The sequence below is a fragment of the Acanthochromis polyacanthus genome, chromosome 4 (assembly GCF_021347895.1).
Source record: "Acanthochromis polyacanthus isolate Apoly-LR-REF ecotype Palm Island chromosome 4, KAUST_Apoly_ChrSc, whole genome shotgun sequence".
NCBI lineage: Eukaryota > Metazoa > Chordata > Actinopteri > Pomacentridae > Acanthochromis > Acanthochromis polyacanthus.
In genome coordinates this window covers 33,563,943-33,585,076 of record NC_067116.1, presented here as the reverse complement: position 1 = coordinate 33,585,076, position 21,134 = coordinate 33,563,943, and the positions used below count along the sequence as shown (strand labels likewise).

Here is a 21,134-nt window from a genome sequence, read left to right as displayed (position 1 = left end):
ATGACTGCTTAATGTTTGCATTGCTTTTGCCTGTGACTTTGAGTTGTTAAATAGCGGTACCACACAATGGTCAAAAAATGACTAATTAAGTGTGTTGTCTAGATCTATTAAATCCATCACCATTTTAGGAGCTGCCATGTAGCATCAAGTGAATCACCGCCGCTCTGCAGTGATCTGTTTGTCCTATCATGATCATAAATGTTCCCTTTTTTTGATGATCTTCTACTTTATCATTGCCTCTGCTTCATTTTTTAGATTATGTAACCAACGTCGCTGTTTCCCCACATGATAGAACTGATGCAGTCTGCTTAAATCTTATGAGCTGAGTGGCTGTCAATAACATCTAGATTTATTTAGTGGAGAAAAAAAAAAACACATGTCGCCCCCCCTTCGAAGGGAGCAGTTATTTTTGCACCCAGTGAACAGAAACTGGGACAGGAGAGGAAAAAGAGGACTTTCACATCTAGCATTAAATGGGTCACCTTGAGTGGAGCACTTGCCTATGTGGTCCTATCAGGAGCCAGAGACGGAGAGATGTGGAGGGAACACACGTTTCCTGTCTGAATGTTAAAGTCGTCATTGTCCCCTGATAGATGGAGGCTAATTTGAGTCCGAATCTGAAGCATTGTTGGGACTGTCAGGCCCAGCCCACCTGTTGATGTAACCTTTGTTAGTGCATGTCCTGGATGTGAGTTTTCTGTCAAGTTCTCTGTGGTGACACATCACTGCATTACAGTGCCCACAATGAATGGAAAGCACTACTTTGTCATGCTACAACCTTGCATTAAGTTACCTCACCTAATGTACCCTTTGGCTCGCTCAGTCACTTTCTCTTTGCTGTGAACCCTGTCATTCAGTTGCTGCCCAGCCCTACATCAGTGTGTATCACTTACGTATCAAGCAAATACCATACAGTGAGTCAGCCCGCTTTATTACTGGACAGCTCAGGTCTGTGTTACTGTAAAAGACTCTGCAGGACTGATGTTGCAGATCAGGCAGCAATCTTCATGGCTGAAAAGTTATAAGTGCCAAAAACTGCAGTTCCTTGAATAACCACTTGAAGCGGACTCCAGAAGACACCTTGTAGACACTGTACAGTCCAAATCCTTGATGAAACTGGACATTTTCAGTGTGGTAGGTTGCTGTTTGGAGGTGGTTGTTGTTTTATGTAGCTAACAAAACAGTAGCATGCAGAATGGTAGCTTATCGCCGCGTCCTACATCTGGCAAGCAGTTGCAGATTGGAATCGAACCGTAACCACCTCCAAAAACGCAAGTTCCTCGAATCACCGTTTGAGGCTGTATTTAAAAGTGAGTCAATCCCCAGTGCCATTGTTAAAATACCCAACTTTTGAGCAGAAATAGACATGTTTACAGCCTGGTGCAGAAGTCAATTTTGCTCTCTACAGCTAATTTCACCATACATGATAGTATATCTGTACAAGGATCAAATTTTTACATAAGGCATCTGTTTAAATTGTATTCGGTTTAAAGTTGAAAAGAAAAAAGAAGCATGGCTGCTTTGAGTGACAGGTGGATGCCTTCACAGGACTGTGAGAGAGACGTTTGCATTGCTTGTCTCAGCTCCAATGTTAATGGAATGCACATACCTCAATTACAACTATTTTATGATAAGTTATAAAGGTGCGGATGATAGAGAGTTTCATCACACAGTCATTCCTTATAGCAGGCATACTTCTTTATCACCATTTGTTTTCCTGGCACTTGTACAGTTGGCATGTTTGCAGGTCAGATTGTCCACATGGCCACAAATTGTGTCGCCAGAGAAGTCTGTGTACATCATGTGTAACCTTGAATTCACCCTCAGACACAGCCAAGATGGTGATGGCTGTAGTCACCACACTGACCACAGGAACCACTGTTCAAGACGCCTCCGGGTGACTTCATGTATGCCGTCAGTGTTTGAGACACAGACAGAACTGAATTGCTGTTGGTTTTGTCAGTGTTGGATGAGATGCTACAACAGATCTACAGTAGCTGGTCAGTAAGCTGCTCTTTTAGTGCCACATTTGTCTTTGTGGTTGATGGGTAAGAAAAGATACCTTCCAGCATAAGCACAGTATTAAAGATAAATTGTAATTCAGGGCACGTGGTACTGATACAGACATTAAGCTCAGAGCTCTGGATCAGTGCATGTTGATACAAAACAGTCTGCAAAGTAATTTTTCCTTTTTCAGTAAACGAACTTCCTCTGCATTACAATGCTCACTCTACTCAGAGTTGAAATTCCACTCCAGTGAAAGTCCACAGGAGTTATCCTCAGAGACTTTGTGTGTCTGCCATGTTGAACATCACCTGCAGTCCGCTGCACCGAATGAAGTGCTGGTTCAGCAAACTGCTGCTGGGAGATCCTCAGTGGGCCATTACAGGACCTGCTGTGTGAATGTACCAAGAATTCTACTGAGGGAATTGTCCAAACTGCAACCTAAACAATTTGCAGTCTCATTTTGGGCTTTGTTTGAGGTAGTTTTTCTGCTACCATTGAGCACTTTGTAGGCTTTGCACTTTAAGCATTTATTATTAGAGGCCGTTCACAAATTTCACAGCTGAGACATCCATGATTGATCACCTTGTTTGGACAGTGCAAACAGAAATATAGCATGGGATCTTGACATTACTGATTTGATTGTGTTGTACTCTGCAAGCCTTTGATACAAAATCAATGTCCTTAACCCTGGGTTCAGCGCTGTAGTTTGCTACAGAAGATCAACAGTGAAAAACTTCAAACCAGATGGAAGAAAATGACAGCATGATGCACAAAGTAACACTGTTATGACTGCATCCTCCACTGACTAATTGTGCCTTGGAAAACACAGGAGATGACTGTTTTAATCATGATTATGAACAATGAATAGCTTTGTAATTAATCTGATGTCTTTTATCATTTCCAGTGGGTGAGATTTACATAGTTATAAAACCGATGTATCAGTGTATGTGTGAACGTGCTTTAATCACGACTTAATTTACGTCACAGCAGATATCTTCCAGATGTTTTCAAGGGCAAATCACCTGCAGTGACTTTCCCGATGCAGGGGTAGCAAAAAATGTGAAGAAAATGAGTGCCGGAAGCAGCATTGCTGAATGACTATGTATTTATCCAGTAGCACTGTCCACATAATAAATCACATTGCATTTTTCTAAATATTATGCTTTATTTTTTCTGAATCAGTTTCCTTTCTTGCGGTAAAAGCATTCTTGCCTTTTTATCCTGCTGTTTTGGATATTGATATTGCCCCTAAGGTTGTCTGACTTCAGTAAGTATCAAATAGGTGGTCTTGTTTGAGCTGAGGGCTTAATCTGTGCGGTTCAGGTCGTGGGAGAGTTACATCTTCTTCATAGTAAATAATAATTTACCCAGCTTGGTTTCTCTCCCACATAAATGAGCCTTACAGTCCATCGCCACACGGGAATTCCTAAAGAGCTTAAAATAAAACGTTACACAAAAAGGTTCAGTGCACTTGGTGTTCTGCGCTGATCCCTCCAACATGAACATGCTCTAACAATAAACAGCAGACTGTTAGCTTCTCTTGGGTGGCTGTTAACAAATGAGAGATCAGTGTGATCGCAGGATGTGCTATTATTCTGACTGCAGCGCAATATATGGCTTGTACCTGAAGCAGAAATAACTTGAACTGACTTAAATGACTGATGTAATGTGGTGTGAAATGGAGCAAATCAAAAGTTGGGTCCCTGAAGTTTTAAAGTCACTAGTTTCAGTGTTATTCTGTGGGAGTGCTGTATGTGAGGACTCACTTCGGAGAGATTCGGGTCATGTGATACACTGTTTCTTCCTTCTGCAGTGCTAAGTGTGTGTTTGCTGACAGGCTGCTGTGTCCACTTCTCAGAGTGTAGGAAAACATTTAGTATTGTCGATGATGTCAACAGTACACTTTTCAGAGGGATGTTTGGAAGCCTGGATTTAGGTCTGTTTTTTGACAAATGGGTCATGGAGCCTGGATAGAACTTAAGTGAGATAAGCAAACAGTGAAATAAACAGAAAAAATAAACGAGCAGTGAAATAAACTGAAACAATCACGTAAACAGGCCTCTCTACACTTCAGTCTGAGCTTAACTACATTTTTGATCAAACCAGCAAGACGTCCATCAGAACTGAGACCGGATCAGGTATTTGGAGTGAGGAAGAAATTCTTGTTCCAGGTATTACACAGAAAAAAACACAGCTACATAACATATCAAAAGAAATACAGTGCCTAAAAGGTAGACAAGATGTATTTGTGATGCAATACAGAAATAAAGTAAGTGAGCTAATATGAGCCTAGAATATCCATCCATTCTCTATACACCACTTTATCCTCACTAGGGTCGCAGGGGGTGCTGGAGCCTATCCCAGCTGACTCGGGCGAAGGCAGGGGACACCCTGGACAGGTCGCCAGTCTGTCACAGGGCTACATATACAGATGAACAATCACACTCACATTCACACCTACGGGCAATTTAGAGTACTCAATTAACCTCAGCATATTTTTGGACTGTGGGAGGAAGCCGGAGTGCCCGGAGAAAACCCACACATGGGAGAACATGCAAACTCCATGCAGAAAGATCCCAGGCCCACCCCGGGATTCGAACCAGGGATCTTCTTGCTGCAAGGCGAAAGTGCTAACCACTACGCCGCTGAGCAGCCCGAGCCTAGAATAGAACAGTAAAAAATAATGCTAGCATTACTAATGTCACGCATAATAATGAAATATTGCACATGAAAAATTTGATTGCATGTTACATTGACCATCTTGTACATTAAAGTGAAATATTGCGCATGTAATCAAATGATGCACATTAAAATGAAATATTGCACGTGAGAAATGAAATATGAAATACTGCATGTTATAATGACAATGTTGTACATTACCATGAAATGTTGCGCATGTAATCAAAGTATTGCACTTGAAAATTAAATATTATACATGATACTAAAACTCTAATTCCGTGAGTCTTAACCATTATACTTTATAGTGCATTCTGACCTTTAGTTATTAGGATTGATGGGTGATTTTCATTTTTTAAACATAACTTAACCTTGATATACTAGCAATTGACTGATGTAGGTTTATCGAACGCTAATTCGTCATGCCCCCATGTTTAATGACAATAAAGCCATTCTATTCTATTCTATTCTAATGCTGAGCTTTAGAGAGCTGGGCTACCGATGACAGATTATGGCGATGTCATGCTGTTGTTTTGCATCTGATAAAAAAAAAAAACTAAACATTTTAGCAATAGCAACCGGTGAGACAGGAAGTGGTTTGACTTGAATGAACACTGATTTATCACTATCTGCATTGTCTCTGTTTGCTTAAGTAGGTCTGCACTCTGTCTGCAGTGCACTTATTCTGAATTTTAAAAAATCTATCAACATAAAAAGTGACCACTTGTAATCAGAAAGCGTATGAATGAAAAACATGTTCGTGCACTGAACGGCACCATTAATCAGGAGATAAATCTTTAATCCTGAGAGAAAACAAACAATTGAAATTATCTAAAACACATCAGCTGATACAGATTAATTTAAAATGACATTTAATCTGCCTGATTAGTCCACTAAGGTGACAGCAGTAGTACACTTCATAACAATGACAGTATTGTATTATTTCAGCTCAGGCACCAGCAACAGTGTGCAGAGTTACGTAAGTATACAGGTAAATGCAGAGTACATACAAATAAAGCCTATGATTTCCAAGACATCTGATCCTGATATTTTAAAATGTACATGTAGCTACTGATCAGGTGTTATTTCCTCCTTTAGTGAAGCAGGTTTAGATATAAAACAGGTTATTTAGTCTGTCCTCTGCTGCTCATCATCTCCCTTCACTCAGACTGTCTTGGACAGTACCGTGATGCGCATGAAGCTGACCCTGCTGTGAGTCATTTTATATTTCACAGTGCTGGGAGGAGGGCTCGCTGTTCACTGTGATCCATGTTGGAGCGTTGCGATGCTGCCTCTGGCTTTCTGAGGGAGGGGGGGAACTGGAGCACAGCTCTGAGCCATAGGCAGAAATACCAGGCCTAACTAGGACATGTCGAGAAACGGGGCTAGCGGTGGGGCGTCGCTCACTGAGAACTTTATGAAGGGATGACAAGAAGTGTCTCTGGAAAATCAGTGGTGATTAGTTGTGAAGTTATCTGTTTGCTCCATGTGTTGTTGATTATTTCATATCACTCATACCTTTAAACAAATGACATGGTTTGTTTGTGCAGTTTTTTTGCAAGAGCAGTAAGCATTTCCAGGTGCACTGGTTCTGTTTGTGCCACTTTTCAGCCATGAATCATTCTCCCAGTTTTTTGCAAGCTGGTGACCCCTTAACATGAAACAAAATCTGCTTCGTACTCTTTTAATGGAGTTTGTGCAGCTCACATTTGTGACTAATGATTATTTTGGTGTCATTTTTTAACGTTGATTTAATCATCAGAAACTGTCCTCAAAGGTGACTTTCCAAATGTTTTGTTTGTCTGACAAAGAGTCCAAAACCCAATTCAACAAATTAAGATTAAAAAATAAGTACTGTCCCACTTGGTATTGGCCAGCACTCCAAATAGTATCCGAGACACTCTGATTTTCAGTATATAAATCCTTTCATAATACATATGCATACTTTAGTAATGCATTAATTACCTCCACCAGGAGGTTATGTAATCATCAGAGTTTGTTTGTCTGTTTGTCTGTTTGTCTGTTAACAGCATAACTCAAAAAGTTATGGACGGATTTTCACCAAAATTTTACAGAATGTCCAGAAGAGCAAAAGTAACAATCGATTAGATTTTGGAGGTGAAAATCGATTAGATTTTGGAGGCCTAGCGGAGTCCTTCAAAAAAATCCTGGATCCAGACGGTGATCCGGATCACCACCAAAATCTAATCGATTGTTACTTTTGCTCTTCCGGACATTCTGTAAAATTTTGGTGAAAATCCGTCCATAACTTTTTGAGTTATGCTGTTAACAGACAAACAGACAAACAGACAGATGGCCTGGCGGAGGTCTGCGCTCAGTGCTTTTTTAGTTTATCCATGTATTTATTTTCACCTTTATTTACTTCCTAATTTGGTATTTTCTTTGCTTTTGAAGTGCAGTGCTCCCTATTTTTCCCCCAGTTCAATTAGCTATTATGTAAAAAACAGAAAAGCAGTTTACAGAATATTTCCCAATGTGTAACCATCAAATTTAGCCTATATATACTTGAAAATTACTAAGAATTCAATTAATCAGTTCTTTTTCTGTCATTTGATTAATTGACAGCTCAGATCAGATGCTTTGTCAAAAATAAATTGCCTGACAAGGTAAATCTACTCGATATTTCACCAAAAAACTTAAGATTTGACAAAAAATCAGGCTTAATGATAACTGTGACTCCCCATGTTGCAAATCTAGAAGACACAAGCTCAAGTCATAAATGTTACCTTCTGTACATTCGCTGTTTAATTAGATAAGCTTTTGTAGATTTGGACATAAAGGTGTGTGTTTACTTTGCAGATTAAACCATTTATGCATGCTTAATCAAAGCCAACACAATTAAATCCAAAACTGACTTAGAAGCAGCTGTAAAGGCAGCCATAGGACTGTTATACTTGTTTTCAGTGTTTCTTGTTGTGTTTTCCCGCTATCATGATGCATGGGCATGAGCAACAACAACAAAAAAAAAGATGGATTTCTCACTGCCTACTCTGTGTCTTCATTGCAGGAGACCAATGAAATTGTGGCCATTAAGAAATTCAAGGACAGTGAAGGTGAGAGGGCTCTTGTTTCCAATGAGGAATGCCTCATCAGAGAACACTTGTGATTTTTATTGTCAAGCAGTTTGTCCTCTTTTATTTCCCTTTGTCTCACATCATCATATTTATCACTGCATGAAAGCTCAGTGTGATCCCGATTTTCTCTGTGTCTCACCTCCATGCAGAAAATGAGGAGGTTAAAGAAACAACGCTACGGGAGCTTAAGATGCTCCGCACCCTCAAGCAGGAGAATATTGTTGAGTTGAAAGAGGCCTTCCGCAGGAGAGGGAAGCTCTATCTTGTTTTTGAGTATGTGGAGAAGGTAAGTTTCTTCTGTAGACTGTTTCTACACTGACTCTTTTCTATGTCTGTCATATGGCCTTGTGTCATTTCTGTTTTTCGGTCGCGTTTTTTTTCCTCTCTTTCAGAATATGCTCGAGCTGCTCGAGGAGTTACCCAACGGTGTGCCGTCTGAGAAAGCGCGCAGCTACATCTTCCAGTTAATCAAAGCAATTCACTGGTGCCATAAGCATGATATTGTTCACCGAGGTAAGATCTATATTTTTGTTATTTTTTCTTTACTTTTTGAGGAATGGATGAGAGAGAGAAAGTGTTGGTGAGGCAGAGAAGAGGCCCTCTAAGCTGCAAGAGGCTCATGCAACATGCAGAGAAGTGCAGCAATTACTGTTGGACACCATCTGTGCTCCCATTTCAGAAGCAACTAGGACCACTATTGTTTATTTTGCAGTGTAAAATAGAACTTTTTAAGCTTGTTGATTTTCTGTAGTGAAGTGGAGGTTTAATAGGTTGTCTGATGCACTGTACTAACCATTATATTGTTCAGAGAGAGAGAGCTTTTGGTGAATCAGTGGCAGCAGAGCAGGAAACCAGATGGTCCATGTGAGCTTTTGGCACATGGAAAGCAACAGAGCAGGGGCATCCAAATGGCCCGTAGTATACCCAGGCACACATATATACTGTTACCAAGGGATTTGGTCTATGGTTATGGCTTTTCTTTACAATCTGTGCATTTTTACTGATGTTATTTGAGTTCTCTGAATTCCCCTGCTGCTGTTCTCATGAAGACAAATCATTCAGAATATTGTTCTCACTGGGACTGATGAACATGTGGTGGCAGAAATCAGTGGTAGTGATGATGTTATGATGATGCCCGTTGCCAGCTTACTCCCCATCTGTGTTTTTCCTCCTCAACATAAAGCCAGAAAACCTTCTCATCAGCTCTGATGACGTCCTCAAGTTGTGTGACTTTGGTGAGCGCCTCTATGAAACCCTCACACTGTAAGAGCTGTAAGAAATGTGGCCACACAGTCAGCTGTGATGATGTAAAGGGAGTATTTTCAACAGAGGACTATATTTGGCTGAAACCAGTGCTTCAGGAGTGCAGCAGGCAGGCTTCATCCGGTTATCTAAAGCTCTGTGAGCGTCCCCCCTCTGCTGCTTCTCGGACTGCTGCTGCGAAATTCTTCTCTCATCTCAATTAATGAACGTGTTGAGAAACAATGGCCTAATCACACTTTGAATTCAGCCTGGTGGCGTCGCAGCAGAAACAGGGGGGAAACGTAAAACATGGCAACGCCAGCATCATGCAGGCAATCTGGAGTGAGAGACTAAAGACCTGCTGTTTTGCTCAGTGTCAGCCAAAGGCATTGAGAGAACAGACACAGGCCAAACAGACTCTGCTGTGAAGGTTTACGTTGGGACTGTGTCTTACTGGCCAGTCATTTTCAATGTATGTTGCTTTGTATAGATGCAGCTTTGAGAAATGATGACCAAACTAGAAATGAAATCTCATGCTAACAGCTGCATTAAATGAACCTGTAAGCCATTTTAAGGAAAATTTGACATTTTGGGAAGAATACTTATGTCTGGAAAGGGATGTATAAACCATAATAATGTACTAGTAAAGAAATGACTAAATCTAAACTTATATCAAACTCTTAAAACTGTCCAAATATCTAGTTTGCCTAGAATATTTCTGATATAGACTCAGAGGAAAGACTCCTGCAAACAGCTGGAAGCAACAAAACATAACTTAAGCTCCTGTTAATGTTAGCGTTAAAAGGACAACAGGATTGATGGGACTGTTAGTCTCTACAGTAATTATGAAGCTGCAGCCGAGATGTGGTTGATTAGCTTAGCAGCGAGCCATGCTTGTCTAAAATTTAAAAAAAAAAATCCACCTACCAGCACCCCAAAACTCATTATTTAGCACATTATATCTTGTATTATATTCTTAATCTCTACAGGTGCTAGCAGCACATGTATGCATATGTGAATATATGTACAACCAGTTACAAATGGTAACACAGTTAAACTCTTCAGACATGCAGTGTCTCTCCATTAATCTTAATGTGTGACTTCATATCTGAATTAATATCCTGGTCATTTCCTGTGAAAATATGACACCAGTCTAACTGCATCATATCAACAGATACACACAAGACATACTTAGTTATGTGAAGTGATTCTGGAATTATCGACATTTCAGCACCAGCATTGTCCGAAAACTAACAGAAAGACACAATTTGCCAAAAAATCACAAAACATATCTTTCGCAACTAAAATGTCTATTCTGTGATCAAGAAAGTTTTTTAACAGTCAGAATAATGAGATACACCAATAAAAATGCAATCCATTTTTTGCAAAACATCAACAGGAGAAGGTAGTCTGTTGCTTCCAGCTGTTTGTAGGGGTATTTCCTCTGAGTTTATTGGATATCTGCAGCCTCAGACAGCAACACGCTCATACAATTGTCTCCAAACAAAGAATTCCTCACATTTGCATGCATGCACAAAGGAACAATGACACTGATAACTTCATGAATTAATCATAATCATAAATAATCCCCAACATGCGAAAGGATAGATCAGCATCTCATGGCCAATCACAGACGCACTTTTTTCACTTCAGACAGGTGAGTCCAGTTCTAAGCTGCATTCAGTCATTTGTTACATAGCAGCCATGTTCAGGTTGAGTACTGAGCTCCATCAGAGCAGCTTTATTCTAAAGCAGAATACTTAGATATCATCACATATGGACACTAGTTTAAATGGTTAAAAACCGTAAATGCTTTCGCTTTAAACACATTGATGAAGCAGCATTCCTGAATCTTGCTGTTGACTGAAACAAAGCTAAAATATGTTGTCCATAAACTACTTCTTGACCAAGCACAGGACTTTTTGACTAAATAAAGGAGTATAATATGTTAATCAGTAGCTTTAGATGCTGTAAGATTTTTAAGTCAGGACATTGCCAAGCTCCCTGTTTACACTCGTTTTGGACTCACAACATAACAGTCTCCTGGCTATCTACTGCAGAAATAACTTTGTAAATTGCCCAGGATTAAAAAATGACTAAACTTTGTGACGATATGTGTAAAAAATTCCAGGATAATTGACTACTGTAGTTTTGCCAGTACACTGTCTTCTCAAGGGCTCATCGCCTCTCTTTGTATCAATGCATATTTACCGAACTCAAGTTCTTTGTAACTCGCACCTTTGAAGCATAATGACGTCCAGAGAGGCACCCAGCTCAAATCATTTTTAGATTTCTCAGCATGTAGAGCATATCAAAAACCCCTCATTATGCATATTGCTTCCTCTGTCTCCTTGCCAGCTTTGCGCGTAACTCTCTGAAGGACTGATGCCAATTACACCAGTATGTGGCCACTAATGTACCGCTCCAGAGCTCCTGCTCGGTACGTCTGCTATGCTTACCTTGTCCAGGAACCGTGACACTACAGCACATATCCTTTATTATTATTCTCGAGCCTGGTCCTTATCACAACAACCTGAAATCTGCTCCCAGGCTCCGTACGGGAAGCATGACATGGTCAGTGCTGCATCTTAGAGAGCTGAGCATGGCAGCCTCTTTCCTGAGAGAGCGAGATCGACCAGCTCTTCACCACCAGAAAGTGCTGGACCCCTGCCACCGGAGCAGATAAGCTCTTCTATAACAACCTCGCTTCCACGGGCTGAGGTAAAACACTTTCACACCCCTTTACCCCAGCCCGCGCTGCTGATCCGTCCCCCCTGATGCTCTTATTACTGTCCGCTTATCTTCTGACTCTTCCTGCTTCCTCCTCTTTATTCTTCCTCACTTGTTTACTCTCTGCCTGCTCTGTCTCTGCAGTCTCTTCTTCTTTTTTTTTCTTCTGGCGAGTTTGCTGTGCCGTGACTGATTGGATCACAATGACTCATCCTGTATCATGTATCCTGTATGCACTGTGAAGGAAGACTGTGATAAGTCTTATGTAGTACAACAGACCTGGGTCACCCTTCCCCTCTACTCCTTCCTTCACCACAAAAATCATTATTAGTCTGCAAACTGCCCATTTTTGACCCTTTTTGCAAAAATTGAATAATAGGTGTAGGAAATTTTTAATACACTGAATATTTTGTGTGATTCAAGCTCATAAATACCAAGTGTTCTTCTACAGTGAAAGCTCTCTCCAGTAACACAGGCACATGTTGGACGGGGAGTTTCTTAAAAAAAACACTGAGCGCCTGCTATTGTTAGTACTCGCTCAAGAAAAAAAATCTATCTCCGCAAAGTATCTTGCTTGTTGTCATTTAAATGAGCCTGCAAACTCTTCACCGATAAGCAGGAGACAATAAGAAAAGAAATAGTGTTTGATAGAAACATGAAAATTGTTTTATTAAAATAAATCAGACCAGAAAGAAAGCACACAACAGTGATGAACACAGATGTGATGTTTTATCACGTCGCCACCTACGATGGCGATCTTAACACTTGGAATGTGTGATGTAAAAAGAACAGCTTCTGACGTGCTTTTTTCTGGCAAATGGCAAATTCACAATAGTAAGGAGAAGGGAAAAAAAATCTGTCAAAATGAAAGGTTGACAGAGGAGAATTGGACGTGGTGAAACACATGCAGCGTGTCTTAGTGAACGAAATGTAATTTTAGGAGTAGCATCTGCAAAGATAGAAGTGAGCACAGTTTTGACTCCCGCTGGCATTTCTATAATATTGACAAGAGCTTTCATGCAACCTGATGAAACTTTTCACAGAATTTATCTTTTATCACATTATACCATCAAAAATACCAGGATATATGAGTCAAACCAGTCAATTCCTGCCATTTTATGTTTAAATATTTTTGTCTACATAGTCATGTATTCTGCTTTTTTTTGCTATTATTTTTAAGTGTATCTGCATTTTTCCATGTACCTCAGCACCACTAAAAATAGTGTTATCTTTAGGGCTTGAATGAAATGCATGAAACAAATGAAAAGTAATAGGGCAGAAAAGACCTACTGCCATAATAGCTGATTCTAAATGCCAAAGTAACAGGTAATCTTGTTTAGACCCCCGAAAATACGATGGTTTACAATCAATCAATGAACTGATTAAAGCCAACCTAAATTATGCTCTTGAAATGTGGCAGTAAAATTAAAATGAAAACATTTATAAAATTGCATCTCATAATTCATTAAACAGGCAGGTATCAGGGATCATTCATAGATATGACAAAGACATAATTTGGAGAGTGTCGCATCCTAAATTGTCACTTAAACCGGGTAGCAGTTTCTTTGACATCATGGCAAAAATTCCATACAAACTTTTAGTGTATTGTAATTCGATTGATCTAAGAGGCAACCGATTTCTGAACCCTCTTGTCTCCATATTCAGCTTCCAGGCTGTCAGGTGTGATAGTAAAAATCACAAACAAAGTCCCCGATTAGAATAGGATGTTGTTTTGCAATGGTTTGGATGGAGACTGTCACTTTGGAGATCAGCATTTGAATTCAGTTCAAGATGACAAATGAACATTGATCTTTAGCTTGACTACCTTGGTCATCGGTAGAACAGAAAGGAGATGGAGACTTTATATTTTCAAATATGTGAATATGAATGACCTTTAACCAAAGTATTGTTTAAAATCTTCTTTTCAGTATGACTTTTTCTTATTACTCCTGAATGAAAAATAATAGAACATTAATCTCGCCGCTGGAGAAAATAAAAATGTCTACTTGTTTACATGACACATCAATACTAAATAAGAAATCAGTGCAGTGCTGAATGTTTAAACCTTGAAACTGCAGTTTACCAATGACAGACTCAAAACACTGTCAAACATCTGAGTTTAGAAGGAATAACCCTCTGAACCAATCCTGTCAACTTATAGCATGGAGCTTCCTGTTTATTATTATTATTATTCAGAAACAGTTTCCCCATAATTATTTTAATGTAGAATATGTCAGTTTTGATACACAGATGAGTTTTAGGAATCAACACCAGAGAGGACCGTAATCCTTTCCTCATGTTGGCAATGACACTTTAGCCCAAAATACAACCACACAACAAGCACTGGCAACAAAACTCTTGACAGCTTCAAAGAATTTCCAAAGGAAAAATCCGACTGGCCTTCTTCAACACAGCATTAAAGGTCCCATATGATGAAAATCCATTTTACTTGTATTTTTGGTTGTAATAAACTAAAAATTAAAATAAAACGTTAAGATATGAAGATATTTTCTTCTGCCATTCCTCAAGTATCCTAAAACTCAACAACTCCTCAAATTCATACGACCGCATCGTCATATGCACCGTGCACCGGAATACGACCCGTGAGAGCGTATGTACGTAGCGCCCTACGGGAAAAGGAACGCATTATGGATTTAATTTACGAAACGCTTCCATCGTAAAACGCTTTTTCCTCACTTTCCCAACAGGGTTTAGGGTTATGGTTAAGGTTAGGGATAGGATAGTATTAGATAAAAGTTTGTTCATGGTGACGTTCACTGCGATCCGGAGTGTCGATATTACTCAACCGCTAGAAGTCGCATACTCAAAACGTAACACTGGTCGTAATACGGGTGTCCAGACGACCTATGTGCTCGTTTTGTTTGAGGACAGGCTGCTAAAACTGGTTAGTTCCTAGCTTTGAAAGAGAGAACCCACCCCAGCAGAATGAAACCTAACTAACCAACAGTCGTCCAGCTCTAATTGAGATTGACAGCTCTATCTGGATGGAAATAGCTGAAGTTCATTGTTTCAGGTCAAAATATATCTTCAGAATAAGACTACAAGCAGGGTTATACAGTCAAGTGAAATGAACCATCCTCTAGTATTTTGAGCTAAAAACTAGAAACACACTTGGGCACATATTAGAGTTTGATAAATTACTGAAAAAGACACAATATTTAACCTTTAATATCAAATGTATTTCAATAAAACCTTCAATTATCTAAAAGAGGAAATTATTTTTTCTTGTATAAGAATTGCTAATGGTCTCATTTCCTTTATTGCTGTGTAAGAACTAACTCCTTTGTCTTGTTATGTTCTGGTTCACATCATAATAATGATCAAATCCACACAGTTTATGTAGTAGTTGCATTATAATAGTGCCTTGCAATGATAAACATAATAAAGAAAATGAAAAAAATATTAAAATTATAATGATGAAATATAACTAAAAAAAAAGTCTATTATAACAGTAATGAATGTTTTTTATCAGTAATATACTTGATTCTAATAAAAACGATATAAACAAAACAGCAAATAATTAAGATTTGATTATTAACACCATTTGAAATTAAAATAACCAGTTGCATAACAGTACAGGCCTGATAGCTGGTCTTTCTGAAAAGTAGCGATTATTAGTATAATTATCACATTTCTGACACTACTATTATCGTCTGTTTTTGCTAATGCTCCAGTTCCTGCTGTGAACCACCCCAAACTTGGAGCGAAATACCTGGGAATCATCGCGGAGCCTGCTCGACCTGCTGAAGGTAAGTACCTCGGCTCTGCAGAGCTGAATGCTCTCTGCTGAAGGAATGTTGTTTTTTCACATTCTCAGTATCAGTTTATTTCCACTCACATGTATCATGAAGCACTCTGTAACCATAAAAAATCCAATTTTCATAAACGAACTTCTGATAATTGCATCATTATCATGTGTTTACGTCGTGACGCATGATGCCTCTTCACTGCTTCGGCATCCTCTCAGCTCATATCCTGGTTCCAGCACTGCTGTTATTGCTGTTGTCTGCACTGTAAACAGGAGCTCCATGTCAAGAATGTGGGCTGTGCTTGTGCACTTGCGCTTTTCCCAGCAGATAATGACTCACTGCTAACATAATGTTCATCTTCAGGACCGGCTTCAGCAAAGACAGGCATCTCTCTCATCACTAAGTTGAGTTTAGCCATTGACTAACAAATTATGCTATTTGCTAACCACGAAGCTGTACGGCTTCGAACAGCGTGGTCATCTCATCGCTTCTGTTGAGAAAGAAGCGAGGAAAGTAGCTGCACTACGAATTTTCGTTACAAAGAAGCAACGCAGCACTCAGAGTTCACAAACTGTCTTCATGTCACGGGTTTTGTTTTGAGCGCCATTCATACCGGATTCAGCTTTTATTAAAGTCTATGTAGTCAGGTTATTAAACACATTTATGTCTGGTAAGAAAAAGAAGCTGTCACAATCACATTTCGCATCAATTGTGTTGCTTCTTTGGGACGCAAGACACAATTAAATGCAGCAGCAGCCTGACTTTTATGATAATGGCGATGACTATAATAGCATGACTGTTTCGGTTTGTTGGATGTTCAGGGTGTCTTGAGAACTCACGGGCTCCCTCTGTGTGTTTGTGCTTCAGAGCCTGCTGTTGCTAAACCCGACAGAGCGTTTTCTCACAGAGCAGAGCCTCAACCACCACGCCTTCCAGACCCTGCGGCTGGTGGAGCGGCCTGGCCCACCCACACTACACCTGTACGCTCCTCCAAGAGAAAACCTCACCACGGAGACAACACCACCCCCAGCAGGTCAGCTGTGAGCCCGGCAGTTGGTTTAAGCTCGTCAGTGGCTCCCTGTTGTTTAGATACACAAGTTAATGTTTTTTTTCATAGTTAAATTTGACCAGCTGTTTTTAATCAACAGTACCCTGAAGCTAAATTATCTGCAACATCACGATTTAGTGGCATCTGGAGAAAGTCGCTCCTTTCATTAGAATATTCGAAAATATCGTTTGGTTTCATTTTATTCCTTAATAAAGCCACACACACACAGCATGCTGTTTTAGTGATTTAAAGAAAAATATTGTAGTTTTCCCTTTATTTTAGGTCTTGAACTCTCCAGATTTTTTGTGATCCAAAATTGATTGATAAATTGATCTTGTAAACACCTTAGTTACCCCAGTTAATTAAAAGTTGGTCTGAGATCATTCCTGTGCAGTCAGTAAAGGCTCCCAAATACATTGGGAGAAAAAAAACAAAGGTGGCTAAAATCATGGTGCCTGTCGTGGAATGTGGATGCAAGCATTTCACAATAAAAGTCCTTCTGAGAAATTAAGAGGTTATGTCCACTCAAATACTAGAGAGCTTTTAATGTGTAGCTACAAGAAATGTTCTCTGTCTCTGCAGCTGAGGTAAATTAGGGACAAAATCACTATTTGATAAATATGGTATCACACATTAATACTCACTACAATGCCTGCATACAGAAGAAGTTCACAATCAACTGCAAGTTTTCTTGCTATTTACATATATTAAGAAGAGTAAGGGTCTTGCAAAAAATCCCTGTGTCACACAACACTGAGCATTTCTGTGCACTATATTATTACTTTGGTGTAGCTTTACCAACTGGGCCATCACATCCACTATCCACTAGTTTGCTGTGTATTGTCTAATTCATTGTGTAAAATGGATTGTTTGACACACAGTGTGTTGATGTCCTTCTGTCTGCTTTTGCTCAGGAGTCATGGGGGAAAGAGTTCAGGAAGCCACCGCTCCAGCAGCAGAGAGTGCTCCAGCTTACCCCGACACGAAGACCTCCACCCTAACAACGACAGCTTTCTCAACGGCAACATGCCAGCAGGCATCAATCTTAGTCCCACCCTGCATCCCAAGAACTACCAGCCGCAGATCTTCAACCACTCCACTGCCTGCAGCATGGACCCTGGCCAGCAGCAACTTGCCTCATCTGCTCAGTCCCAGTGAGGCCAAGAGCAAAGGCGACTTCGAGATGAACTTGGGGTCCAAGGTGTCCGACGGCCCGGGGCCAAGTACCTCAAATCCAACTTCCGCTCACAGCAGAACCGTCACTCTTTTGTGGAAGGGAAGACCAACACGCTTCAGTCGGGGGACAAACACAGTAGACACAGCTACATGGAATCCCACAGCTCCACGCCTTCCTCTAAGTTTGCCTACCTGAACTTGTCCAAGAGCTATGGCACGCTCAGCGATGCCAAGTCAGTGGGGAACTTAAATGATGTGCATCTTTATGCAGATGAGCCTACATCTCGTTATTTTCCCTCCAGCTGCCTTGATCTCACAGCTCCGAGCAGCCCAGTACCTCGCAGAGTAGACAGACTGGGACCTGGTGGACGAGGAAGCATGCGTTCTGACAGAGAGAGCAACACTCTGGACTCTTCCTACAGACGCTCCTCCACCCGCCATAAGACATCAGAGGAGGCCAAGTCACCAGATGGTCTTGATCCTGGAGACAGTGGCATCGAAAGGAGCCATTCTCACTCTCTGTCGGCCCCACATGACCCTCTGGCTTACGGTCAGGGATACACCAGCCCCTTCTCCTCCCAGCAGCGGCCGCACCGCCACTCCATGTACGTACGTAGGGACCACCAGAGGACACACGGGGCAGACGAGGGGCTGTCGGTCGGGCAGGGAATTCCCACCAGAGCCAGCAGCCTCCAGCTCCTGTCTCCACAGCTGCAGCACCGCACGCTGCCCCGCCACTCTGGAGGCTCCTCCAGAGAAGAAGACCTGAGCAGGGTCAGTCTTCAACCCACTTCAAACCTCCCCGACCTTAAGGAAAGCCCAGTCTTACAGGATCTAATCATATGAAATGCCTACACCTGGTTTTGTTGGATAACTCTACCTCAGTCTCAGCTTGGCCAACAATGCAACCAGGATTTTTTCTGGTGGCGCCTGATATTATGATCTGTGTTTAGATTTTTCAGCCTGTGGCCCAACTTTGTAATGAATTGTTAAGGCAGGATTAACATACCTGCAACTTCATCTATGCTCATTGCCAGTGCTAAGAATGTGGCTTTCTTCTTAGGATATACAGTGAATCGTGCCGCCTGTATATTTATATATACTGTATACACACATATAGTATATATAGTGCGTGCGTGTCTGTATTTGTATGTATGTGCTGCAATGTTGAGCTTACTTCATGCTTCATCATGTCTCCATTAACAGAGCGAACAGGCACCCACTGAGGTCACCCACAGCAGACCCCCAATAAGGGACTCCACCAGGGACAACACCGCATCTTTTCACACACAGCGGCAAAAAAGCGAGGTCCGACATTCTGCCTGCACCCACCATTCCCCACCCACATCCAGTCTTCCGAGAGTGTGGATGTGGGTGGATACTGCTGTCATGAACTGCTCTCTCTCTCTCTTCTCTCTCTCTCTCTCTCTCTCTCTGTCTCTTCACATCAGATGCCTCTTCATTTTCTCTGTGCGCTTTGCTTCCCTCTAATGTGACTACTTATGATAGCACAGTCAAGCTTGTCATCGCAGCACATTTCGGTTTGATTTTGGGATTCATTTATAGCCTCCACAGATGTTTTATTATGAAGACCACTCATAAATCAATGCGCCCCCGATTTTTTTCTTGTCCTTTCAGGTAAATAAAGGTACCATTTCACACAGAGAGACATGCAAAGCAGTTAGCATCTGAGGTTTTATGTGATTAGTTCTTCTGTTGTGACTCAGGTTGGCTTATATCATGACCAACAAACAGAAGATGGGGGCTCTTCCAAAGAGAACCGCAATATCTACAGTGAATCCATGCCTCGGCGGGTGGGCAGCTTCTACAGAGGTTGGTTTAGTCAGTAGTGATATCTCTGTGCTGTGGCTTTTTTTTCTTGTTCTTCACTGTGGAAGTCAAGACTTTAGCTCAGATTTAATCAGAGCACTTCACTGGATTGCAAATAAGAGAACCCAGAGGAGAAAATAGTTTTGTAAAAAACACATTGGTTAATGAATTAGGTCCTTCTCAATGCCACTATGGATATGAATTTTATATATTTACAGTTTGTTTCAACCTATAGACTTTTGAGCCTTTCACCAAAATTGATATTTGGCAATTTTTTTTAAAATGTGAAAGCTCAAAAAATATAGCATTTATTTTGGTCATTAAACATCACTAACCATCTACAGCCATGCTAGCAGCTCTGTAACCTGCACTTAGATACAGAGGTGACTTGAGCTAAATGCTAACATTGGTATGCTAATCTTAAGTGTTTTGGTAGAAGCAACTGGACTTTTGTTTTGGCTCTTGAAGACATTTGACCTCTCATCCAATAGGCTTCCTTGGTTCCTAATGACTATGTGGAGTCCCTGGTGTCTATTCTACCCCTCAAATCAGGCTGTTATTGATGGTAAAGCTACATTTGGATGGATGTCCTGACTATGTTGTACGTACCTGATAAATGGTGTTGAAGAGCCTCCTGTATTTAGAGTTGACCCTGCAGAGCCGAGTCTATAACACCACTTATCAGATGTTTTTAACATATTCCTGAGATCCCTCAAGGAAATGTCCCCATTATTTACACAATGAGTCTGTGGGTCATGTTAGTCTTAATTCAATAACGGCCCTTGATTCATGTAATCTAGGGATGAGAATAAGCACCTGGGTTTCTCTGCCACTCATTTAGACCAAAGGAAGCTTCTTGGATCAGAAGCGAAAAGTTTTCAAGAATCAAAAAATTCTGCTAAAACACTAAGGATTACCATGACCAGGATGACGGAGCCATTTTATTGTGCTAACATACTCAAAATTCCACAGCGTTAAAAGTAAGCATTTTAGCACAAATTCTCCACTTGAATACAATTTCTTTTTAGGTAAAAAAAAGAAGTAAACCTAATTGCAGCCTGATGAAAAGTCATGGGACTATAAAAGTATCATAGTTCATCCTTAAAGGGACTACAGGATCCATCCTACAGGAACCATGAATGTAATTTTAATAGCAATCCAAACAAAAAATAGCATCCCAGACATTTTAGTCTGGACCAGTGTGAGTGTCTAATGTCTGGTCATGCTAGTCAGGCATGACTAAAATGGTCAGTGATATGTACCGAGCAAGATATTTTACAGTTGAAAAATAAACATGTCAGTGCTCCCTACTGTACAGACTGTGTAGTGAAGACACCGATTGTAAATTCCCTCAGTACAATCTTCACTCAAAGACTGTATAAGAGACATGTTCTCTGAATTGAAAAGTAAACGAACATGCATGTTTTTTCAATAGCCAGCAGGGGGTGACTCCTCTGGTTGCAAAAACAAGTATGATTGCATAGAAATCTTTTCGAAAATGACTCAACTTCCTTTTTGATTTGTTGCCTCAGTAAACAGTTTCTTTGTAAGTTTATGATC

At 40.6% G+C, this 21,134-nt stretch overlaps 1 protein-coding gene across 1 annotated transcript in view; it reads left to right on the top strand.

Annotated features, from left to right (window-relative positions):
- LOC110955347 (cyclin-dependent kinase-like 5) overlaps positions 1–21,134 on the top strand; it is a 50,685-nt gene that overhangs the window by 21,580 nt on the left and 7,971 nt on the right. Inside the window, 13 exon segments of the mRNA XM_051947672.1 lie at positions 7,712–7,757; positions 7,928–8,064; positions 8,171–8,291; positions 8,954–9,043; positions 15,446–15,497; positions 15,499–15,520; positions 16,388–16,490; positions 16,493–16,553; positions 17,483–17,684; positions 17,686–17,785; positions 17,788–18,518; positions 18,951–19,052; positions 19,472–19,577. Coding sequence (XP_051803632.1) covers positions 7,712–7,757; positions 7,928–8,064; positions 8,171–8,291; positions 8,954–9,043; positions 15,446–15,497; positions 15,499–15,520; positions 16,388–16,490; positions 16,493–16,553; positions 17,483–17,684; positions 17,686–17,785; positions 17,788–18,518; positions 18,951–19,052; positions 19,472–19,577 — 1,873 coding nt within the window.